This window comes from Musa acuminata, chromosome BXJ3-8, assembly GCF_036884655.1.
Source record: "Musa acuminata AAA Group cultivar baxijiao chromosome BXJ3-8, Cavendish_Baxijiao_AAA, whole genome shotgun sequence".
Classification (NCBI taxonomy): domain Eukaryota; kingdom Viridiplantae; phylum Streptophyta; class Magnoliopsida; order Zingiberales; family Musaceae; genus Musa; species Musa acuminata.
The window spans coordinates 5,242,050-5,268,136 of NC_088356.1; the positions used below are offsets into that span (position 1 = coordinate 5,242,050).

The window sequence follows — 26,087 nt, forward strand, 5'->3', positions numbered from 1 at the left end:
AGAGAGAAACGTGGTGCAAATTGTTACTAGTTTAGGATTTCAAGATGTGTTGATGTTATGATCAAAATAGACAAGTTTGTGCAAACTGAAGTTATAGATGTTTTGGACTTCATCTAGTGGGAAGGCATGGTTAGGGTGAAGCGAGTGGCAAGAATATCGTGTGATGTTGGTGTACTGAAAATAGAATATGCATCTTGGATTAAAAAAAAAAATAGACAATTAGTACCATCCAAAACCAGAAGGAGAGTCTGTGGTTGGAATTCTGGGGTTAAGAAGGTAAAATATGAAATGTTTTGATGTTAAAGATATAAAAAGTAAGATATGATGCTTGAACGTCTATATCTTATTACTGTTATTATTATCATTATTATTTTATAAAGGGTAAGTGGCAGTGATGGGAAAAAGATTAGGTAAGGATAGCTGAGCGGAGAATAACGGGAGCTTATCCAACTAGGTTGTGGAAAAGATTAGGATAGCTGACCGAACAAGTTGACAATGACAGAAAGCATCATTGGTCGAACTAAGCAAGGAATATGTTACGCCACCAACTCTTATATTACGTCTTATATTTGGACTTTATAACTAACACGAATTATATATTTAAAAATTTATTTAATTTTATTTATCCTGGTATCATCGGTTGTATCGATAAAAAAACATAACATGTGATGAAAACAAATTTTATTTTTAGCGTATGAGATGTTTAAATTATTTTTTTATCGATAAAATCATTAAAAATAAAAAATATTAAAATTATCTTTTTATCTATCATTTTTATGTCAATCCAAAATATTTTTCATCAATATAATTTACGATATTAAAACAAATAAAATTATTTATTTTTATTTTTAAAATTATAAAATTTTAATATATATTTTTTAAATACAGAGATTATCGTACAAATAGGATCAAAGTACAATAACACATAATTAGCCCACCAACTAATTTGAATACTGCTCAGTAACATTCCTCGTTACTTGTTTGAATGTGTTCTTCCTTAATCGAGAGAAAACATAACTTAGCTGCAACCATGTGGGCAGTTCGCAGTTGACATAAAGGCGAGACAGCAGCTACTCAGGACCCGTGACTGCCTCAATAACATGCCACGTGTACATCCTCAAAATATACTTGGATGGACTACTGGGCATCTGCGGTTGAATGAACACAAGGAGAGAGCAGCTACATCAAAATTTCATAAGACACTTAGCAATGGCAATAGAATCACACTTACTTCCTAAACAAGAAAAGAGAGAGAGAGAGAGAGAGAGAGAGAGAGAGAAGCCTCGAGGGCTCCAACCGCCAGCATGAAAACAAAGTGCACACCCGTCGCTCGCACATCTGATGATTTTTATTTACACGAGTACAAAAAAAAGGGTACGGGCAGATAATGATTCTATTCAAAATAAAATAACAACGTACAAAAGGAACATAATTCTTTACAAAAATCGAAAAAAAAAGACTTTAACAGCTGAGTATCTGCAATGTTTTAACTTAAAAGAAGAAAATAACCTTGGTTTCCTGCTCCATTAGCCTTTTTATTTTGTTGATCTGCTTCTGGCTACTAAGCTATGCAAACAGGAGCTTTTGTTCTTGTTCTAATCTGCATGCAAAATCAAGTTAGCATGGCTGACGAGGTCCTGTCTGGTACACGAAAATTATATTTCTCGTACACCCTCTCACGATTTTCCGACCACCAAGCTTCTGCTTGTTGCTCACCGAACCTTCTCCGACTACAAAAGAATTCCCATAATTAGAAATCAGCTCTCAAGAGATGGTCAATTCAATATCCCTACCTGTCAGGAGTACAAACAGTAACCTAAACTCTACGGTGAGATGAAGATACAGAAAAATAAAACGTCGACATGAAATGTATCAGAACAAGTGGCAAATAGCTCTGCATTACCTGAAGCGCACTCTCTTCAAGTCTCTTGTTCCATCTCGAAGGGTCACCAGGGTTATGTAAACACCAGGTTCAAATTGTTCTATCCATTCTGCTTCAACATCATTACTCAATTCGCTGGGGCTCCTAACCGCTGAAACAGCATCATCATGACTTTGAGGAGATGCAATAGTCCTGCTATCGATATCCTTGAGTCTAGTGCTAGATGCCCACATTTCTCCTTGGCCTGCATTTTGTGGGTTCAAATTCTGTTCCATCTTGGCGTTTACAATCTTCGGGGTTGGAGGTGCGCTTGTCTCATTAGGTCGATAAATCTCTCTGACCGAAGTGTTGTCACCTGAATTTTCATTTATCTGACCCAAGTAGCCAGTTCTGGAAGGAGCCATGTTAGCAATATTGCCAGCATCATTTATAAACAAGTGTTCTCCACTTGAACCGATGTGCTGAATAGCATGTGATTCGACACCATTTGGCAGGTGCATTGGTATTGTTGTGTTGGTACCATAAGTTCCATGAGGAAGTCGTTCTGCCATTTCTTTCAGCTACAAAGGAAACCAAGAGAGAATAGGTGATCAAATTAAAAGCTGAAAAATAATAGGATAGTTTGAGCTTTATTTTAACGAAACAAATATCCTCACAGTTTCAAATGATAGCGTAAAAAGAAAATGTCAGCATGATCTAATTTGTAAGTTCTATTTGGTATCATTATGCCATGTAGAAGCCAGGCATGCAGCTTTATAATATAAACGAGATTATCTGGCTTAATCTCATGTGTGTTGGAATCGCATAGGCATGCATAACTATTCCTCTCGAGAACAATATTGTATGCAAGCCACTCACAACAAGTGAGCTAGATTAGAACATGATACTGTACTATAAATTTCATTATGCCATGTATAAGCCAGGCATGCAGCTTCATAAAATAAATTTCACTAGTGTTATCTGGCATAATCTCATGTGTCTTGGAATCGCATAGGCACGCGTAGATATATTCCTCTTGAGAACAATATTGTATCCAAGCCACTCACAAGTGAGCTAGATTAGAACATGATACTGTACCATAAATCTATAAGGGAGTATAAGAAGACTTCACTGATGACTCTAGATAAAGCAAAATCCAGAATGTCTTGGATCACTGATTCAATGAAGAAAGAGCATACATTTACTTGGCTAAATTTACAATTCTCTTAGTTCATAACACATTATTTGGTGTAATCTTTTATTTTGTTAATACTTAAGAACAATACAAGTCCTTTCCCGAGAAAAAGGATACAACACAGAAATACTCTACAATAAAAGTACCTTCCAGAGAAAAGTGTATGATAAGGCTCTCTGACTGAGAATATTATTAATCTTTATCTCATCCAAAATGATCCATTCGATGAATCACATTTTTTTTTCCTCTACTTAAATATATTCAGAAGAAAAAGATCGGAATCTATCTTGAAGAATTTAGTTCAAGTTGAAAAATACAGGAACTGAACAACACTTGGTTCTGGTTGTGGTTTTCTTTTGTGAGAAAAAAATCTGAACCAGATGAAATAGAATATTATATATCTAAATATTATATGTGAACAAATTGAAACATGGCATACTTTGTCCTGAAAAATGATGTGTAATATGGTCAATCATGCTTAATGTCTAAAAATGTATAATATTTTATTTTACTATGAGGAGGTGAGTTCGTTAGGATTAGTGGTGCAAGGAGAGGTATTTTACTATGTCTAAAAAAGTATATTGAATCTCTCTCTCTCTCTCTCTCTCTCTCTCTCTCTCTCTCTCTCTCTGTTACCATTAACCCCCAAGCCGCTTACGATGTGGGGCATGCCATTGCCGCTTGCTCATTGTCTGCCACCATGGCCCTCTACCTATTCTCATCATCTTCTTCTCTTTCTCTTCTCCTCCTCTCTTACTTCTTGGTACCATGGCACATATTGTCATACCATGTGTCGGTATGCCAATACACACGTGAGACTTTAAACCCTAGTCTTGCATAGCACTACAGTAGGAAAGGATCCATGCAAACAATACCAAATAGTTGGGTATTATGCCTTGTTGTCATTGTAATACAATATAATCCATACAAATATCATCTGAAGTAACAACGCATGTTTAGGAGTTATGACAATTGGAATTTGATTAAAGAAAGCAGCGAATCCAATAGTCTTTGTCTAGTTTTTGTTTTTTGTTTTTTACTATCAAGTTGATTTGGTTTTGTCAAGTTCTACAGATTATATATGTTTTATTTGTTTTTGAAACCAAACCAAACTGAATTCTATGCGTCCGAATTTGCTGGTGCATGCAAACAATTGCTGCTCTAGGGTGGATGGTAATTTTAGGCAGCAAAGCACATCCCACATGACTCATTTCTTGTTGGTACTTTGTACTGGTGGACCTAGATCAACGTGTTGCGTCAAGTGAAGTTGGTCCATAGCAAGGTTCGTCATACCGCAACATACCGTTCAGTATGAGCGGTATATACCGATCCAATAGGAGACTAGTATGGACGGTACATTGATATGTCCCATCATACTGTATGTTGGTATGTCAGTATGACTCAATATGTATTGTACCGACAACCGGTTAGTACATTGGTACGGACCGATAAAGTTAACCATGGTCCGCAGGATGGGTTTTGTTAAAACCAACATTTTAGACTGTATGACTGGTAGACCAAGCAGTATACTGAACCATACTGCTTTGTATTGTTGAATGTTAAAACCAATGGATGTTTCAATTCTGATTCTTGATCAGTATGAATGTATCAGTCCTACTGGTGGTTAAAACCTTGGTCATAACCAGTTTTATTACTTTAGAAATAAATGAGCCAACAAATACCAAATGAGTAATCTTTCCTTCTGTAGAAGTTAGGTAGGTAGAAATTTTAAATGAGGCTTCTTAGAAGGTGAATCATACATTACAGTTATCAGCTCAAGGGGCTCATAGGGGTTCCTCGATTATCATAATCCTTATGGAGCATCTAATTAAAGAAAGGCATATTGGGTTCAACTGGAATGACCTTGCAGTTTAAACTGTTTAACCATAAATTAGCATAGCCTTGCTGCTGCATTTTGCAGATAGCTACTCTTGTTGAGGATTTTAAACATAAAGAACCAAGTTAGCTAATGAAGGAAATTTCAATGGAAAGTTCACCTGTGCAGTTAGTGATTTTATAACTTCTTTGGCAGCTTTGGATTTTGTTGATTCCTCAGCAGCAACTGTCATGGCTTCTTTTGCTTTCTTTTCAGCCTTCTGCAACTCAAAGTCTTGGCGTTCACATCGTTGTCGTAGACTATCAACCTAGTTAGCATGCATCAAAATATGTAAGCAATTGGCAGGTAAATGATGCTCTAAATTATAAGGGAATGATATACCTCAGAACGTAATTTTAGAAGTTCTTGGTTAAGAAGATCATTTGTTTTCTTCAAACTATCAGAAATGTTTTTGGTAAAAGAAAGACCAGACGTTGTGGGAGTAGGTGTTGTGGAGCGTGGAGGACTCGATTTTCTTGAAAAAGGTGAAACAGCTCTGGAGCGATTTGCAGAGTTAGCTCCTGTTGTTTGGACAGGTTTAGAAACTGCTTGAAGCATATCAATTCCACCAGGGAAAGCAAGACTCTTCAGCGGTGAAACTGAAGAACCTTTAGGATTTTGAGTCATATACATAAAATTGGTATTCTTCCCATTCTTGGCAGTCTTTATATCCAAACTCTTGATCAACTCCAAATTTCTGGATAGAGAAGCCTTGGGTAAGGTATCCACTTTATCAAACTTGTCTTTGCTTTCAGTGGAAATCCAGGGTTTAGCATTTTTCTTGTTATTAACTCCACCAGGCTCCAATCCACTATTCAGTTTCACATAACATGAATCACATACACGATAAGGTTTTCCAGGATTAGGAGATAGTGCTGCTCTCAAGGCCTTTCTTGAACTGCATTGATGACAGTGTACAAGCCCACAGTTGTAGCAATTGTGCTTCTTTCTAGTGAATCCAAATGCCTGTCTACATGCTGAGCACTGGGATTGCTCTGCACCAGATATCCATTTATGCTGGCATATGGCAGCTGTGAAGTTCGACCCACAAGATATTTGTTTGACTGGTCTATCTTTTAAAGCTTCAACAAGTGTAGGTGTTTTACGATCTTCAAAGTCGCCGTGGCCCAATCTTCCATTGGCTCCTTTTCCCCATGTATAAACTTCTCCTCTGGTTGTCAAAACTGCAATGTGATATGAACCACAAGCAACCTCTCCCACAGGTTCGCCAGCAAGTTTGTCTTCGACCATGCATGGAAGCTTTCCATCAGAGCGGGGATTACCAAGTTGACCATATACATTACTTCCCATGGTAAAAACCTGTCCTGAAGTGGTCAACCCAATTGTGAGGCTATGGCCACAAGCCAACCTGTGAAAATTGTAATCAATCAATGAAGGCACGCAGGTAGGTTTAAGTCGTGCTACCTTATCACCATGGCCAAGGCGATACTTGTCCCCATCACCCCAAGTGAATAGTTTTCCAGATGAAGCACTAGACTGTGTCACCATAACCTCAACAACAGCAGCAGTGTGCCAAACCCCACATGAAACAGCAATTGTCTTCAAACCCGCCAATGATTCCACTTCCCTTGGGTATAATACAGTTTCTCTGTTTCCATGCCCTAATACACCAAATGTTCCATCACCAAATGTAAATAACTGCCCAGCTGTAGTGACTATAGCTGTGTGCCAAACACCACAAGAAACGTAAGAAACCTGAAGCCCTTCTAAAGGTCCTGAAACTCTTTTAGGCATCCAATGACTCACATTTGTCCCATGACCAAGAAGCCCTGCATTATGTGCGCCATCTCCCCAAGTATAGAGTTCACCGGTTGCAGTGACAGCACAGGTATGGAACTCCCCACAAGCAACATAATCAACATTGAAGGTAGACAGAGATTCAAGTAAACGAGGGTGAATAATATCCATGCCAACTCCATGACCAAGTCGTCCTCCAGATTCTTCACCCCATGTGAATAATTCTCCCTGTCTGGTAACAAGAGCCGCATGTCTAACACCGCAAGCTACATGATGCACATCCAAAACTACATTAGATTCTATTGGCTTGGGTAGGAGGATGTCAGACCTTGAACTGGAGGGACTGCTATTTTTATCAGCACTAATCCTGGTGGAAGTATCACAAATGACTTCACCCCACACATAAACATCACCAGCAGCATCAAAGTCATCCTGTGCAGAACCATGACTAGATGTGCTAGGGACACTAGAAATACTGACCCTAAAACCATCTGAAGAAACTCCTTTGACATGCATATTTGTCGCATCTGATATATCTGAGGTAACAGAGTACTCAAAAGAGAGATTTTTTGGTATGCTACTTGAAGTTAGCCTGCTCTCGGAGGAATCTAAAGTGGAGCCAATAGACTGGTCACTTATACTGTTTGATGCAGATCCTCGACTATCCTGAAATCAATTTCCATGTAACAAAAGTATGAGGAACATAATGCAAATAAAATATACAGAAGAAATACAATAAAAGAGATGAAAGAAACTGCAGTACAGACCAAATCAACCAAACCATAGGACGGTCTTTTGAAGCATCAACAATATACTAAAATTTTTAGCAAGAATGGAGCATAGGAAAAAAATCCAGTCTGCCGCAATATTTTAAAGCATTGGAATCATTTGCGTGATGGCTGTTGTTTCTCAGAGAGACAAACTAACTTGCAAATCGATGAACACATAATGCCACCAAAAAAAATTCCAAATATGACAGACAAGTATCTGCAGGAGAAAAAATTCCAGGTATAAAGCACATGATGCAACCAACAAAAATGGAGAAATGTTGATTGAATAGGTCATGTCAAACTGCTCCCATAATGATATTTTTTTCAACCCACTAATTCAAGCATGAGTATAACATTATCTAAATAAAATAATGGATCTAAAAGCCCAGGTCCAAGCAGCTACCACATTAACATTCTTATGAAACTAAAGTTCTTCCAAAGGCAGAAGCAAATTCCTCGACTGTTAAATGTGGCCTGTGAATGACTCTAAACCAGTTTTGTGTTTTCCATTTGCAATTTTCAAGTTAGAATCCTTCTATAATGGGAACTTAAGAAGAAAATAACACACTAAAATGTATACATTCTGAATATATCAACTCTAATACCAACATTACTTCTCCGAAGGGCAGAATAACATTACTCATGTTCGAAGTGAAAGAGGTTAATATATAATAAGAGTGTTTCTCTCTATATACAAGTACATTGGTGTGCCAGATCTAAGATGTTACCCACAAGGTAATGACATGAAGTTCACATACATTCGCATGATACATGGGATTCAAATGCATAATTTGGTGGAAGTATTATTATCGTGTCAATCAAGGTTTGTAATTTCGTACTGTGTGTGTGTGTATAAGTTAAAAAATAAAAAAAGGGGCGACGTCGCGTCGTTTCTTCTTCCCGAGTGGGGTGAAGAAAACCTCGAAGCCTCGACAACGTCACCGAGGTTTCTTCTCCCCACACCAATGCTTCTTCTCCCCGCGCAAATTAGGAGAAGTAGCCGACGACGGCAAGGCCTCGTCGCCTCAGACGAGGAGGCAACATCTCATCTGCGGTGTCCGACGAGGGCAGGAGGCGATGGATCGGGATCGTCGAGGGAGAGCAGAACCATATCTCCAGGGTCTCCTTTTTCTTCTCCCTCTTCTTCCTTCTCCCTCGGCTAATACCGCCCGATAGCGAGCGACAATGGTCGAAATCGATCGTCACCGACCAATTTCGAGTGATAACGGGGAGGAAACAACCCCAATCGACGGTACCACCCAGTAGTGGGCGGTTCGCGTACTGATCTATTGGCGGACCGGTACATACCGCCCGGTATAGGCGGTATCATTCGAAATTAGAAACCCTGATGTCAATGTCAACACATCACATGATTTTCTATTTACAATATGTTTATATTAAGAATCACACCGCAGGTAATTGCTGCGAAGAATAACAATGGTTGTCGTAAATCTTTAATCATACAAACTTGTAGAATTAGGGTACACTATTTACTGGTTACGCAATCTCAAGGAGGGAATCAAACTTTAATTGTACCTATTGGTGGTGATAGATATTTATCAGTTTGACCAATTTGACCAAGGTATAGGCTGTTGTACCAAGGTATAGGTTGGTACCAGTCAGTTATGTATACCACTCACCATAATGGCAAAGCCTTGATCTCAAGTATAAGAAAAACATTAACTGGCTGGTTTTTGAAAATTATTCTTACTTTCAAGCGGTTGAACGGATTATAAACTATGCATACAGGAAATTGCCAAAAATCACCAGCATTAATTAATGTAAAACATGAGGTGTCAAGTTTAAGAAAATATATCTTGACAGTTTCTAGTCTATATATAATCCATGGTCTTGTTCCAATTTGCATAAAGTTGACTTATGACTCAAAATATAAGCCAGATAAGTGAAAATTCTTGACCTATTTTTACAGATATGTTAAACCATTTCAATTCCAGATCGAGTAAAACGATAAAATACGGGGAATCTGAGTGAAACAGAAAGCCAATTAAAGTTTAGCAGAACAAAGAAAAGAACTGACTGCTACAAAACCTAACCTCATGCAATGGATGCTTCAGAGGAGCAGCAACCTCAGTTTATAACATTAAGCACCTCAAACAAGTAAATTATGATTACCTATGTCAAGTAATCATGGCATATTCCTATTACATTGAGACATTTTAATTTAAACAAAACATGGTTACCAAAATATATTTGCTCAAGGCTATTCATGATGGAAGACAAGGAAAAAATATTTTGATGGTTTCAGTAAACATGTACATCAGTATTAAGTCCTCCATTGTTCCATCCATCTATTTTGGAGCGTCCATATTGCCCGGTGGAAATCAATGCTTTGAGGCCTGAAAACCAAACCTCTGCCTCAACTTTATCCTTGCATATCTTGTTAAAAGTAAAGAGGGTCAAATTGTCAGGAAAAATAAGAACAAAGAACATACGACGAAACAAACGCCAGGAATGAATTTGATATACTAACCAAATCGAGAGACCTTTTTCCATCATTGTAGATAAGTGAAAAGGACAAGTAGTCCCTATCAGGGCGTAGATATCGTTGAAAAACAGGCTGAAGAAAGACAACTAGTCAGATAAATATAAACATTTTATCAAATTGCAAATGAGAAGCAGAATTCAGGTTGTAGAAACCAATAATATGATGTTAAAAAACATTGCGTGATCTCACAGTTCTTTGCCCTGGTACAATTCTCAAAACAGAAGCTAACTTCAGAGTTCTTTCTCCACCACCAGAAAACCAAATCAAAGTTGATTCATCCTGCATTAAAATCCAAAAAATCATTAGCAATTAGGTGCTCAACTGTTCGTTCATAATAAATCATTTAATTTCCCAGCACATATTTTTAGCATGAAGTTCAAATAACAAGATCTTAGAAACACACCAAAAAAAGAAAAGGATTCTACCATCAAGGGATGACAAAAATGAGTCACAGCCATTCTATGAAGTCTGCTATAATGGACACCCATTCATAGCTAGTCTAATATGGGCATATGTGTCGCATCTCAGATTTATAAAAATATAATAAATTAGTATTTTATTATTCATAATTTACAGAAGATACTCCTTTTTCTTTTAATCCTTGAATTCAAATTCCTATCTTTACAATAGCAAACATTTTATTAACTAGAGAAATGATCACATCTTCTTGGTGGGGCCATAAGTGACGAAAAAATCTCTTCCACCCAAGCCTCAGATCTATTATAAAGTAGTAGATTACTCTAAAAATAAATAAAAGATAAAAATATATCAGCAAGCACATATACTAATAGGAACATCTTAAAAATCATTAAAATAATCTTCAATATTCGTGAAATATATACCAATATCAATAATTTAATATGAAATGATAATATATCAATTCATTATAAAACTTATGCATAAAAAAAATAATGATAATTTTTATGTAATAAATAAAATCATACATCAACCACATACAACATATACATAATAGTTAGATAACAAAGACGTACATCACATTTGATTGTGCACTCTCCCAATAGCGGATGGAGAGACATACTCCACAGGATGAATTCCTCCCAATGGCGGATGAAGAAAACTCATATCGCAATCCCAACAACGGATGGAGTGGTATCTCTCACCCGCTCAAGTGGGGATGCATTCCTCTCAACAGTGAATGAAGGAACCATCTAACCATCATGCTTGACGACCCGCTAATCCCCGAAGAGAATCGTCCTACCTGCCCTCGGTAGGGATACATAAACAACCATGATAATTCATTTATATTCATCCATTCATTCACATATGCATCCAAGAAATAGTATAATAAGATATTATGAGAGACCATGCTTGATGTATGATCTGATAGACTATGTTCATTAGTGGCTCCTCACTATGATGGACCCGTAGCTCTTTTCACAGGTTACACTTTCAATGTGGACCACTAGCATAGTCACACATATACTACATTGTAACAATCATATCAATATCATAAACTTAAGAAAGTAGGAAACCAGTAATCATTTCCAAATGACATTTTTAGATAAAACCTTTAAGTTCATCAAATCATAAAAATATTAGATATCAATCTCTTAATAGTCCTCAATTAACTAAAACCCTAATTGGAATAGCCCAATTGCCCAAATCGAATTGACCCACCTGAGTCGTAGATGAGTCACGTGCACCGCACATGCCTATCCCAAGTAATAGGTCGGGCTGAGGTACAACGGGCTAGATAGAGGAGCGATGATATGTCTAGTGTCAATCGCATAGCTGGGCGGGCCTAACTTCACAGACTGGGCTTAGCCTCACTCACAAGTTGGGCTGAGCCTTACCACTAAACTAGGCCATGCTTGGCTCGTGGGTTGGATTATGCCTCGACACATGAGTTAAGGTCGTGTCTAACTATACGGACTAGGTCATACTTCGCCACATAAGTTGGACCATGTCTAGCCACATGGGTTGGGTCGTACCTTACCACATGGGCTAGCTTCTACCTGGCTACATGGGCTAGGTCGTACATAGCCACATAGGCTGAGTCATGCTTGGTCACATAGATTAGATTGTACCTTGCCATATGGGTTGAATCATACTTGACTACATGGGCTCGGTCGTACATGACCACATGATTAACCTGACTCAAGTCAGACCCCAATTAGACTCCTCTTATCAAATTAGATTTTAATCTTTTAAATTATTAAAATGTAACTAAAATCCATAAATTAAATAATTTAAATTCATGATCTTAAATTTAAAATTAATTAAATCATAGAAATTCACACATAATTCTTGAAACATAAATATATCTAATTAAATAAATTAAAATGATTATGTTAATCGAAAAAAATCAATAATTAAATCAATCTTAAAATTCACTAAGCTTAAGAGACCATTATAAGTCAAATAATCATTCTAAAATCACAAATCAATTATCATTATTTATTGATCATAAATTTTCGAAATTGAAACATTATTATGCGTCATAAAATTATAATAATCCTAATATCAAGATTTCAAAAAATAAATCAAGGTTGACTAAAACAGAATAGAGGATCCTACTTCTCCTTGGCTATCCTTTCCTTGGAATCATCTCCTTGGGAAATTCTCTTCTCAATCCTCTAATTGTCAAGCTCAGTGAGGAATAAGAGAAGAGGAGCCTCCTTTATATAGGAAAAGATACGATCTCCCTGAAAGATAAATTAATATTTAATTTTATTTTTAATTTATTTTTATTTTGCTTTCATACACAAAGATAGAAATATAATATTCATTTTTTATGATTCACACACAAAAATGAAATATAAACTATTTACTTCTCAAAAATCACATCACTCGTTAGGAAATAAATCAATTAATAATTTAATTGATTGACAAATTTTCTAACTTGTCCACATGGTTAAGGAAATCAATTTTCATCATTTCCTTAACCATAGTACAAAAACAAGAAAGTTAATAATTTAAATAAAGAAATACTTTATTTATAGTAATTAATTTACGTTAAGGGAGAAATTATCGTTAATTACATTTCTTCCTCACTTAACAAAAATTTGGCTCCCAAATTTGATATGAAAAATTATATTAAATTATTAATCAATATAGTTAGCACTAAAAATAATAAATCAAAAGATAAATCTAAATCAACTTGAAAAATATTTAGATTAAATATACCACTCGAAAAGTTTAAGTCAAAAAAAGTGTTTTTTTTGTATATTTTTCTTTTTTTCATCATAAAATATATGAGAAATTGAAGAAACTCATTCAATAAATTTGGTTTTAGATTACCCATAACAAACATATCAAATTCTATATCCAATAAATCATTAGAATTTTTAAATTTTAAAAATTAATTGATTGTCAACATAACATATAAGTTGAGGTGTAACTCAACAAACAAAAGCAATTGAAAGGATAATAATTTATATATTATATGTGTCAAAGAAATAACATTATATTTAATTCTTATTAGATATCATCATTGCATTAGACAAATAATATCCGATAATTAATTTGACATTAAATCAAAACTCCATTCAAATTAATTATTCGTACAATTAAGTTTAAATATCAATACATAATCAAATTTATTCAACTACAAAGGCATATATATTATTAATGTAAAAAAAAATTCTACAAACCATCTTAAGACATGTCAAATCTAATCTCAATTTTAAGAATAATATATGGTAACAAAAGTTATAAAAGTAAATACTTTTCAATTTATATATTTTTAAAAGACCCTACAAAATTTTTGTACTTCAAATTTATCAAAACTTTTACATCTAAGAGAATAATTGATACTTAGTATGATCTTCAGTTAGTAAAACTAGATATATTAACCATAAGTATCCATAACAATATAAGACAAAAATAAAAAAGATAATCAATCATCGACTCTAAAGAAACTACACAATAAGTAACAAATATAATCTTATAATTTTTTTTATTGAATTTATCATATTCAGAATTATAGACAAAAATAATATTCCGATACAAAGGGTAACAAAAGTAATATGTCAAACTATAATATAAATTATGTAAAACTTCATTCATCTATAATCTACTTTAAATTTATAACGAAATTATATCAATGAATTTTAGGTCCCAAACATGAATAAGATATGGTCGAACTAAGAAATGCTACAAGACTCATGCAATAAACTTAATTTATTTATTTTTTATAAAATAAAAGTCTAACTATTTCATAGTGAACATAAGCATCGTATAATATGTGCATCTTCATGAATAATTAAGTCAATTGATATTTATTTATTTATTACAAATATATCTAAAAAATACATTCTATAATTAAATTAACAATTCTTTTCTACTTTTCAAAAAATGGATAAGAGTGTTAAAGCAAAATTATATTCAAAATGTAAAATTTTACGAGAGTTTCTAAGACAAAACATTACAACACTTATTGTAATTTAAAGAAAATATACTAAAATTTTGGCCTTTTACTCGATAATCTCAATTTAAGTCATTGAATAAGATTCTCTTTGAGTAACATTTTTAATTAATCATTCTCTTATAAAAAAAATAAATCATATTTGGTATAATAAAATGATCATAATATCTTAAAATCAAGCTTTAGTTGTATTACTGTGTAATCCCCAAAATCTAAATATCAAAAACTAATTGGGTCATCTAATATTCTAGTCCTAGGATCCCATATTCCAACAAGTCTTAAAAAACATTACTCTAATACCATTAAATTGTCGCATCCTATATTATAAAAAAATAATAAATCAATTATAGAAGACACTCCTTTTTTTTATCCTTGAATTCAATTTCCTATCTTTACAATAGTAAATATTTTATTAACTAGAAAAAGGACCACATTTTGGTAAGACCACAAGTGACGAAAAAATCTCTTCCATCCAGGCCTCAGATATATTACAAAGTAGTAGATTACTCTAAAAATAAATATAAGATAAAAACATATTAGCAACCACATATGTTGGTAGGAATCTTTGAAAAATCATTAAAATAATCTTAAATATTTGTGAAACATGTACAAATATCAATAATTTAATATGAAATGATAATATATCAATTAATTATAAAACTTATGCATAAAAAAAATAATGACAATTCTTATGTAATAAACAAAGTCATACATCAACCACATACAACATATACATACTAGTCACATAACAAAGGCGTACACCATACCCGATGGTGCACTCTCCTAACAGCAGATGGAGAAGCAAATTTCACTGGATGGATTCCTCCCAAATATTTTACGAAAGACACACCAAAAGCAAATATCTAATACAGATATCCACCGGTCCATAATATCAAAAACATAGTGTGACAACATTCTGAACTAATTTCCTCACAAAATCAGATCTTGTTAACATATAATGGATAGAGTATGTAGAGAACATTCTACGGCAGCTTCAAGAGAAGCTGATTGATAGTGAACTTACATTGGATAATCTGAACGGGCAAAACTTTGGCTTCCCTTTTCGACCATATTTAAGCAATTGAGCACCTTTCTTCAAAGCAATCAGTGCCTAAAAAGTGAAAGTGTCAGTATAAGGTACCCAGAAAGAAAAAAACACCCAGCAAGTGAGACAAACTTGCCAACCAGCAAAAGGTGAAAACATAAAATTGTCATAAAATTGTCATAAATTCTCACATCTGCCTTTGGAGAAAAGGCAGATGTGAGAAGACACTGTCCGGTCACTTTTCCTTCTCTTCTTTACCCACATGGATCTTCTACCACAACATTAAGTCACTTGTTGTTATTCTATGCCCTCCAGTACACCATCCATATGGCATATTGAAATGAATGTGTGCTGAACAAATTCTTCATTCATAATTGCAAACATGAGTACCAAATAAAATGCGACTAAAGTCATTCAGTTAGCTCCTATTCCTTCCTTTAATGTAACTAACTAAAGGGAAATCCATATGCCTTGGTAACCATGTGGGAGAAAAAACATCTAACTTATATCAGAAATCTTATTATTTTATATTTAACCAATGATCCAACAATAAAGATCTCCAACTACCATCTGAGTTCTACCCAAGCTGTCAGATTCTCCACACACACACACACATGCGCACACACCCAAAAAGTGAAAATTAATGGACAAGTATATGAGTACCAATTATTTTGTACATGACTATTCAGCCCTGAATCAGATGTACCACCTTGTGACAAATCATTTCTTGTGTTGTGCAAATAAGTGAGTGGAAATTTCCTTGAGGTGAAATTAGAGCAGACAATACGTATTCATTAGGCGGTTCTCTGCTCATAGTTTCTCTTACATTTCTGAGTTGCATTATCAACTATACATATTACATTGCCTGCCTAGCCATATCGGTAGCCGATACCAGTTGGAAGGTAGAGTTCCTAACCATAGTGAAATCCATATTGCACCAATAAACCATTACTTGGTACCGTCACACCAAATTCTGTAACCAAGATTACCATCGTTCTCACACCAGAATCACTACAATCACAATAGTTTCTGAACCACTATCTCTGCCAAAAACTAAATGCAATTTCCTCCGAACCCCATCGCTGGCCAAAACTTACAATCATATCCTCTTTGGCAGCGCAAAACTCTTTCACACATCGCAATCCGAATTCTTGGACATTCGGAAGCACTACACGGCCATTGCATCCGTGAACTACCACAGCACTTCTTGGAAGTCTTGAAGCCCTTGAACCAGAACCAAACAGAGACGAAGAGCTACATCCTCCAAGGGTTTACAAGAAATTCCCACGACGCTCAAGGTTTCAAGCAAGCATTGGCAAGAGATATTACGACCATCCCAAGATTTTAAAGGTCTAAACAGAAACAGGAGAAAAATCCAAGGAGAACGTCAAGAAGTCCGATACCTTGTCGATGTCTCGGTCGGCGTTCGCAGAGCCAAGGAGATCTGCCATTCCATGAGAGAGCCGCGGATCCTCTTCGAGTTCCGGGCGTCATCCATGGCAGATCCTTCCTCGGACTCTCATCGATCTCAGGGCAAGGAGAGAGCGCTCTCTCTCTCTCTCTCTCTCTAAACCCTACAATTATCCTCCTGGATCGGGAGAGATCAAGAACGAGAGAGAGAGAGACAGAGCGTCGACTTCACGGTGGGGGGCCTTAAATAGGAGCGAAGGGGTGGTGCGTGACCGCCTCGCCCGGTGCTCTGAGAAGAGGAAGCCGAAGGGCGGGGCGGTGGCGACACCGCGGCCGGGGTCGAAGAAGGAAGGGTGAAGAGGGAAGGCGGGGGTGATCGGAGGAAGAAATCTAGAGGCGTAGGACCGGAACCATAAAAGTACGAGTCAAAGGAGAAGACATTTGTATTGCCACCCCCGGGAGAAGGGTAAATGTTTGTCCTGCGAGGGTGGTCAGCGTCACCGCGGTGGTCGTAAGCAATCATTGACTGGGCGGGTGAAGAATTAGAAGTGGTTGTTGACCGGAAAGCTATCCGATTTGTTCAAAGAAAATGAAGAACCAAAATAAATAAATTAATAAATTATTATAAAGTTCCTCTCACTAAATTATAAGTTCGACTATAGTTCATAGTCGATTTTTCCAAGGTAGAGCTCAATGCATCATTCTCTTAAAAAAAGAATGTTGAGAATTCCAATGTAGAACAAAAATATGTTCATATGGCTCTATTAATATAAAGAAAATATATATTACTATTTTAAAACATATTTTATATTTTTTGTATTTTTTATTATGGCAACGGTGAAATGACGAGATTAATACATTCACAAAATTCTTTAGCTTTTAGACACGAAGTGGATGACATCTTTAAAGCTCATATTGTGCGACCATCATCTTCACACTATCATTTAAGTAATGAATACCCAAAGATGGTGGCGGAAGACCGTGGCAACGTTGATAACTCTCAAAAGGTAATCAATCCCTCCGTTCCTTACACCTCAATCGTCTGCTTTTTGTGCGTGGTTCCCACCATCTCTATCTTGGATATGAACTATGACATTAAAATAGGTTCCTGCTATCCCTCTATGATCATCTCGAAACATAGAATACGAATCATCTAGTAATGATTCGATTGGAAGTTAGAGTGGATTCAATCACATGGTATTCTCTCTAAGATAAAGTGATCATAGATCCCAAAATAATAGGGCAATTGATGGGAAGAAGAGGGGATTTTGAGGGCATTCTTTATTGGGGTTTACAAATGTTAATCTTTTCAAGTTTAACTGCATTTGTGTATGCAAACAAAATAAATTAGCAAGTGGGTGATAAAGTCTTATGCCAGTCAGATTTAAGAAAAGCACTTCATTCTCTGTGCATAAAGTACTTTAAATCTGCTGTAAGAATAAACATGCAATGGTTATGAATCCAAGAAAATTCTTAAGCTCTATGGGAAAATATACTGCACAGTTTATATGAGTGTCATTCTTAGGTTAAGAAGTGGAGCCTCAAGGTAACTGTTATATAAATAAATTCTAAATTTATTTTTCCAAAGTTGGATCAAGAACATGTAAGAATTTGTATTCAACCTTTTAATCTATGTTTTCACAGATGGACGTCAATCCAAACTCATCCAGAAGCAAAATGTTGGTGTTTCATGGTCCTGATGAGGAATGAACTTGGTGCAAATATTCATTGGCCTGGGGAATACTTATAAATTGATCTAAGTGGAGTCCATGGCCAGGCAAGAGAAAGCATATTACCTTGTTGCTGAAGAAGTTGGTGGCACCTAGGTTTCCTGGTAAAGCATCTTGTTCATGTCCCTCCTGTCTTGATAGAAGAATCCCACCTTAGCTGATACAAAATGTTGGCTGTTAAGAGATGAAATCATGGAAAGCAATGCTAGTTGATGAAGATAACAACAGAGTGAGACTAGATCACTCTGCATTCCATTTCTCCTGGATATACCTGCTCTCAGAACAACACTAAAACATCAAAATAAATTTATAATGACAATTCCAATGACAAAATGCTACAATGTGGATGACAAATTGTACACACCAGTTCCTTCATTTGCTGGTGATGACATGGTCTCCCCTGAAGGCTGTTCAGGTAGTAAAAACTGGAGCTTTCAAGAGATTTTCCTCATCTTCACCAACACAACAAAGATGACTAGTAATATCAAATTGAAATAGCCACCAGAAACTTGTAGACCACTCTCTGAAGTGGTTCACATGTTTGAACTTGGACTTGCAATCTTATAATATAGTATAACACATTTCCAAATAAATTATTAATCTCATGCCTGATGCTCCATGAAGCAAGAAAATAAGTGTGTATAATACACTTTTTGTACTGAACAGAAAGCTATAAGCAATCAATTTAGCTTCAAAAGAAAGGCAGGTTCATGAAGTCCAGACTAAAAATCTTCTGATTGAAAGCAGCCTCCTTAAAACTAAGGCATCTGTATTTGCCTAATTCTAGAAAAGGATTTAAATATCTAGAAGTCTTAACTCAACCACAATGAGGCTTCATCTGTATGAGTGTATGATATGTTTCCACCTTCTCAATCCCTGTGAAAATAGAAAGCTAGCAAAAAGATAGATAGCACAGCATGGTACAAGACTCCACTAGTACACAAACATTCAAGATTTTTATATGCTCTTGTTCAACAAAGACAGTTTCCTTGGGAAATTATCCCTCTGTTCACGTGAGATTCAGCACCTGAGTAAGATGTTCAAAGTCAACCACCTGAAAATGCTTGTTGCGTGCAGATGATGAATCAAGGGTTGTCGAGCATACCAAAACAACAAAACTTCACTAGAAATATAGATATGGCAACCAAGTGATGTTTACAAATGTCCTAATTTAGCGGCACAAGCAGCAGTGCCAGAGAGCTTTCGTTTTCTCCTTTCTGCAGGACCTCACAAGAGATCATGATTAAGTGATACATAGGAAACTCAAAGTCATAAACTATAGGAACAAAAAAATTCAAACATTACTTTCTTCATTCATCAATATCATATGTTATAAATTATTACATAGCTGTGAGTGACACCTTCTGGAGGGTTTCAGCAAATGCTGATGGAACACATAAAAATCATATGAATATTCTTTTTCAAGATCTCGGCTCCCATAAATACAACCTTTCAAGCTCTAACTGTCAACTGACTTGAACAATGTGAATGCTTTGGTCACTCTTAAAAGACTTGAGCCAAATTGTCATACAACATCAAAACAAGGTTCACAAAAGCAAGATGAAAAAGGAGGTTTTCAGTACACAAGGCAAAAGGCAACCAACCACTTCCGCATCCCTCTGCCAATAGCTCCTGATGCAAATGCTAAATTATCCATCTTGTTTGTCTATGTTCATTATGTTATCTCCACAGTGCTATTTGTTAAAAGTATGAAATATAGTATAACGAAGCGAACACTGCTACAGAAGTCAGAGCTTGTCAATTTGAACCCTATTATTAAACATAAAAGAAATATTAGTTACATTATCTGCACACAAACAAGTCAAGCAGGTTATGAAGGCCAAAGGAAAGCAGAATATCAAAAGTAAACAGATGTTACCTGTTTACCACTCTTTAATTTTATCAGGAATGAAATATTTAATTATATCTATTTTCTCAGAAGGTTATATACAAGAGAGAATGGAGCATAAAAGTCCATCAAATTATTATCCTTGATTACTTTAATGTGCCCAAAGACACGATTGACAAATTAAAAGAAAAAAACACATTGATTCCATAAGCCTAATATTGTCACCACTATTAAATGGTTGTCCAAGGCCATAAATAATGACATCATAAACAAACAATTACTGTTGTATTGCCGCATGTGGGCATCAGTCCCTTTTTGCCACATTGTGATTTTCTATTTTGCTGGAGGGCATGCACCGAGCTGCCAGCAGGTACAAAAAATTGGCTGGCTGATATTTTTTTGGCAAGGTATGTGTCAAATCATGCCACTCGAGATGAATGGGTTGGCATGGAGTGTGCTGGTACCTTTTTCTAACATGGCTCTTCAGAACCATACCAATCAATGGAAAATCATTTGTCACAATCAAGAAGCCATAGTAGAATCCATAAGCAACCAGAAGACCGAAGATAATATTATTTTCTTACACAATTTTAAGAATTACATGCTCAACTACAGTTTCAAAGATATTTATGAGACAACCACATACATCTTAGCAATCATGTTTTGACTTAGTTAACTCATGCAAATGAACTACAGAAAGGATTCCTTTCTCTCTGGCAAAAAGATTGATTTGTTCTCGAGTTTATATGAACCCTGTACTAACTACTAAGTACAGATGATTGGGCAAACCAAAGTAACTTCACGGAGAAATTTGCAAGAAGCATTTTGCAGTAAACAAATCCAAGATACTTTCTGTACTTAAAGAAGAGAATAACATGATCCACTGAGATTGATTACACCGTGCTGAAGGATTAGCCATGACTCATTTGATCTCATGAATTGCGATTAAAGAAATTGGCACTGTTTATACAGAAGGTAAATATTTAGTTGATCATTTTTATGCCTAAATTCCACCAGATGAAGCTGTTGAAATTGCAGCTATAAAATCTTCAAACCAAGGTCTAATCTTTTCCAGTACACCTCCATGATGTCTGGTAACTAGCCTTGTAGCTACCATTGGCAAGTTAAGCAATTCCCTGATGCCAAGTGCCAACATAAACAATAAAGTGTAGAAAAGGGGCAGTATCTGTCCCACATGATCTTGTGCCGATTTAATCTAAAAGTAAACCATAGCAAATGTGTTTCTTACATTACCAAGCCAGGTCGAGACAACTTAGATACCATGTATGAACAAGATTGGTATGATAACTTATGCCTCAAAATTGAGTATAGCCTCACGGCTCATATTGCACACCAACACCCAAAAGGCAATATGATGGCGAACACTAAACTTTATTAGTGGTAATTACAACCTGAGATGAACTAATAGTTTGTCAACCCTTTATTAGTTGCAAGGACGCCAACAAAATCCCCACCTAGCGCTAAGGAGTCGTGAGTATAGATCAGTATTTGCCTTGGTCAGCTATGCAAAATGAAACACAGAACTCAAATCATAAATCATACAAAATTATGAATTTTACATACAATATAGGTAGAAGAGCTCACCAGTTCCTTGACTTGTTCAAGGTGTTGCGGTGAACCCGGCATCGAAGATGAAACCTCTGTACATGGCTTCAGGGTACCCTGGAATACCCTCCACCCAACTCCATAGACCACCCCCACTCTTTCCAACCTCCTCCTCCTCCCACAGTGCCAGTTTTCCTTTCACTCTCTTCCCTGAGAACCAAACTTTCCCATCTCCACCAAAGACCTTCACCTTATTATTACCACCAGCTGCCGCCACTGATGGCCCGGAGGCGCCGCCTCCGAAGCACCGGTACATCTCCGGCGGCATCTTCCCCGCATCATCCCATTCCATCGTCGCCAGATCCAGCCTTAGGATCAGGACCGTCGAGCACGGTGCGTCCACCGCAAACGACGACCTCAGCCCTCCGATCAGCAGGAGCCGGCACCCACCTGCCCCGGCGAGTAGCCGCGGCCGCTTGAAGATATCAAACACGTTCCCCCACTCCTGCTGTTCGAGCGGGGCCCAGCCGCGGACTCCGCCGAGGTCGCCGAGGCGGCAGGAGAAAAGCTTCCACTGGCTCCGCCAGGGGGTGCCCACATCGCAGAGAGCGAAGACGGAGTCGGCCATCAGGATCGGGCTCCGGGGCTTGGAGGGGAGGCTGAGGGGAAACTTGAGCCATCGGTCAGGGCTCGGGGCGTAGGAGAGGGCGGCTAGCTCGGTGACGACGAGGACGGCGCCGTCGGGTCCGGCGAGGACGGTACCGTGGCGAGACCAGGCGGAGCCGAGCGGGGGGAGCAGTCGGTGGAATCCGGTGAGGGGATTGCAGACGGCGAGAGACTTGGTATGGTTCCTGGCGAAGGTGGCCACGGCGGAGGCGGAAGAAGGGGCAGCGTCGACCCACAGGTACAGGAGGGAGGGGGAGGCGGTGACGGGAGAAAAGGACGGGAAGGGGAGGAATGACAGCGGGAGGCGGATCCAGCGGTGGAAGGAAGGGTCGAGGGCGTGGAGGGAAGGGTGGGGCGATGCGGCGGCGCGGGGGTGGCGGAGGGCGAGGAGGCGGAGAGGGGGGAGAGAGGCGAGGAAGGGAGTGGAGGAGAGGGCATCGCGAAAGGTGCGGCAGACGGGGCGACAGGCGAGGACCTCGCAGAGGGAGAGGCGGCCAAGGACGTTGTGGAGCACGTCCTGAGGGAGGAGCTGGATCGGGCTCGCCAGCGGCAGAGCACCCAGTCCCGCCACCTCCACCGACGCCTCTGAGTCGGCGGCCGCGTGGGTCTCGCGCATCTTGTCGCCGCCGGCTCCGGTAGGCGGAGGAGAGACCGAGACGGGGGCGGCGGAAAAGAGAGAAAGAGGTCAAAAGTAGTCGGTAAGACCATTTCAAGGGCAGTGGACAGACGTCATAATATCAGTATTGCCATTGGCTTGCCAAAGCAGCTGGACCGGGTCACCCTTGAAAACTTCCAGGGTGTCGTCAGCCCGTAACACCAGAGCTACGTCATCGGCTGCGAGGGGCACTGATTGGGCTCTTCCTTGCCGGTCTCGGTTAAGACAGGCAACACGGTCTCCATCTCGCCTGCATCGGCGTAACTGCGTGGAGCCCACCGGTCCCAGTCAAGGGTGCGGAGCACAACATGGTGGTATCATAAACCCTGATTGAAGTCAGACGCCAAATCCTGATGTAGGCAGACCTCTCACCCTGAGTGCATCAACTTGCGAGAATGATCGCAATCCAACACCGCGTCGACTCCAAATGGCTACGTTATTGATGACAAAGCCATTAGCACCCCAAGTCTTTAACTAATAATATCATTAAAGCTTCTTTACATATGAAGATTGCATGGTAATCCGTAGAGACAAAGTCAAGACTATTAATATTTGATGATATAAAGGAGTACAAATCTTATCTATCTTTAAACACGAATCAATCTTATCTCGTTCGTTGACTTGAGCTTTTAGATGAATTGACAGCCGATTTATCACCACAAACAGCAAATATCGATCACTTTTTAATAGTGGGTATCGATGAATCAAAGTGGAAGGTGGGTCAAAGCAAGTTTATTGCTTACACTTGGTGGTACGAAGAACCTTATGAAAAATATATAGCATTGATGGGATATATATACCAACCACCATCATGTTGGAAAAGGCCTAAGCAAGAAAAGGTTTGCTACTTTCAAGACTTTCTTCACAAAGTTGGAAAGGTTTACAAGTTAAGATCGGAAAGAAAGCCGCAAGTCAGTTTTAGTTTATTCAGTGGATGTTGATTCAGTATTAATCAGGATTCTTTTCCTTTTTTTTTTTGCTTTTGTCATATCGTGATATCATCAACTAATTGTTCATGAAGGATATTTTTGATAAAATACCTCTAAAATATAAGTAAAATATTTTAGAGATTTTACTAGGCCTACTAATCCTCTGTTTATATATAGGGATGTATTGAAGAGTTAACCTTTGAGTGTCATTACTTTCACAATGTATATCAGAAGGTGGGGTGTCATGACGTTTGGCCTACTCAATCGACCATGTGCTTAAGTGCTTGTCATCTAGCATTAAGGTATCGATTGTTCGACATCAAGGTATCAATCACCTAGTATCGAGGTGTTGGCCATCTAAAATTGGAGTGTCATTCATCTAGCATCAACTTGTCATAGTAATGATCCATAGATTGTCTTATTCTTTAACTTATTTCTTTCTTTTTTTTATTTTTTTATTCTCCTTTAGTAGATGAGCCATGGTGATTAAGGACTCTTATGCTTCATAAATCATTGTCACCACGATGTGATGAAATCGCATAAGAAGACAAGTTGGAGGGAGGACAATAATATGCAAAAGTTGAAAAGAAAATGAGTCTAACTTGCTCACTATGATGATGTGTTTGTATATGTCTACCATGAGATCTTTAGTAGGCCTCACGTACAAATCTTTCATCGGCTCTCGGTGCAACGTGCTTTGGTTCCATTAGGTAGTCTCCCATAGAACCTCCTAAGACTAACTTGTCTCAGTTATATTCCAAGAGGGGTGAATATACCCTTGTCTCTTTTGGGCCACCATACCATCAATTCACAATAGTTCTGAGTTTCACTACATGGTCAGAATCTTGAATATATTTATCAATGATAGGTCATAAGTTCCAAAGAGCTCGCTTCTATTGATTATTTCATAGGCGAGGACTATGGGGGTTATTGTTATTGTGGTCATCAATCTTCTCACTAATTCCCCTTTGAGTGAGAGGATTCAATTGCTTTGGGAGACTCCCCTTTGGTTAAGGTGGGAGGAGCCCAATCTATTACTAAGGGTGCATCATATCCTTGTCACGAGGACATTGACAAAAACCCTAATTAGTGCTTGTGTATCAGAGTCATTCTCTCCCCCTCAAACATCTTAAGGTGTACAATACAAAGATTAGATGAGACATAAATCTTCATGGTCAAGTGGCTTTGCTACTGGCTAACCTCCTCCTCCTAGTGTGCCTTTACCAAAAAGTGTGACACTACGATCTTAGTCTTTATTTTTCACCTAGCATTGTCTTGAATAATGTCGCCATAGATATCCATATATGTAAATAAATAAAGTTAGCCAATAAAACTACTAAAATATAAATAGAGGAATGAGAGTACCAATAACTTATTGTAAGATGTACGACTAAGACATGTCTCAACAAGTCATTGTTCGCTCATATGAAGGATGATGATGGATTAGAAAAGAAAAAGAATAATTTAGCATAATTATTCTTTTTTTTAACTCATGAAACCTCAGTGCGATATTAAAAAACTCCTAGGTGGCCAATTAAAGTTGGTCAGGCACTCATTCTTTTGAGAAATAAAAAGAATCTCCTCTTTCAACCTTCGTTAGATGTTAGAGCCCCTTGTACTTTGCAACCAAAGTAGATAGAGAGAAAATATGTCGAACCTCTAAAGCATGCGTTGTAGCATGTAAGCAATATGATCAGCAACGAGGCAATGTGAAACCTTTAGAGTTCCTCATTAAACTTTGCAATATAACACCAAAAGTTTGGCACTATCTAGATGGGTGAGAATTTCAGTATTGGAAAGCCTCGATAAAATAGAATACAGGAGAAAATGGAGTCCCATTAGGTACATCAGTGCTAGTGCAAAAGAAGTGACATGACTCATGGG

The 26,087-nt window shown here is 37.6% G+C and overlaps 2 protein-coding genes across 6 annotated transcripts; both read right to left on the bottom strand.

Annotated features, from left to right (window-relative positions):
- Positions 1-1,305: 1,305 nt before the first annotated feature.
- Positions 1,306-17,241, bottom strand: LOC103993562 (PH, RCC1 and FYVE domains-containing protein 1). Of its 2 annotated transcripts, XM_065161534.1 has the most exons (9): positions 16,802-17,241; positions 15,378-15,464; positions 10,156-10,245; positions 9,952-10,038; positions 9,738-9,857; positions 5,275-7,356; positions 5,054-5,200; positions 1,904-2,442; positions 1,306-1,730 (listed from the first exon to the last, which is right to left on the bottom strand). In XM_065161534.1, the coding sequence occupies exons 1-9, from the start codon at positions 16,847-16,849 to the stop codon at positions 1,613-1,615; spliced, it is 3,318 nt and encodes a 1,105-aa protein (XP_065017606.1). In that variant the 5' UTR covers positions 16,850-17,241; the 3' UTR covers positions 1,306-1,612. The 2 variants fall into 2 exon arrangements, with proteins under 2 accessions (XP_065017606.1, XP_018685931.2); XM_018830386.2 differs by lacking the exons at positions 9,738-9,857; positions 9,952-10,038; positions 10,156-10,245; positions 15,378-15,464; positions 16,802-17,241 and adding an exon at positions 7,458-7,571.
- Positions 17,242-18,677: 1,436 nt separating this feature from the next.
- On the bottom strand, positions 18,678-23,331 carry LOC135645624 (SKP1-interacting partner 15-like). 4 transcript variants are annotated; one of them, XM_065164202.1, is made up of 2 exons: positions 21,993-23,331; positions 18,678-18,695 (listed from the first exon to the last, which is right to left on the bottom strand). In XM_065164202.1, exon 1 carries the CDS (start codon positions 23,233-23,235, stop codon positions 22,009-22,011), a length of 1,227 nt encoding a protein of 408 aa, XP_065020274.1. In that variant the 5' UTR covers positions 23,236-23,331; the 3' UTR covers positions 18,678-18,695; positions 21,993-22,008. The 4 variants fall into 4 exon arrangements, with proteins under 4 accessions (XP_065020274.1, XP_065020272.1, XP_065020271.1 ...); XM_065164200.1 differs by lacking the exon at positions 18,678-18,695 and adding an exon at positions 19,832-20,170; XM_065164199.1 differs by lacking the exon at positions 18,678-18,695 and adding an exon at positions 19,832-20,308 and having other exon boundaries at positions 21,993-23,323.
- Positions 23,332-26,087: the final 2,756 nt, after the last annotated feature.

Bases quoted from the DNA above. Each gene is read 5' to 3' on its own strand.
- LOC103993562 (XM_065161534.1), bottom strand. From the start codon at position 16,849: ATGGCAGATCTCCTTGGCTCTGCGAACGCCGACCGAGACATCGACAAG. The intron at 15,465-16,801 runs GTATCGGACTTC...TTCACTTTTTAG, and splicing joins CCGACCGAGACATCGACAAG to GCACTGATTGCTTTGAAGAA. The intron at 9,858-9,951 runs GTTAGTATATCA...ACTTTTAACAAG, and splicing joins GAAAAAGGTCTCTCGATTTG to ATATGCAAGGATAAAGTTGA.
- LOC135645624 (XM_065164202.1), bottom strand. From the start codon at position 23,235: ATGCGCGAGACCCACGCGGCCGCCGACTCAGAGGCGTCGGTGGAGGTG.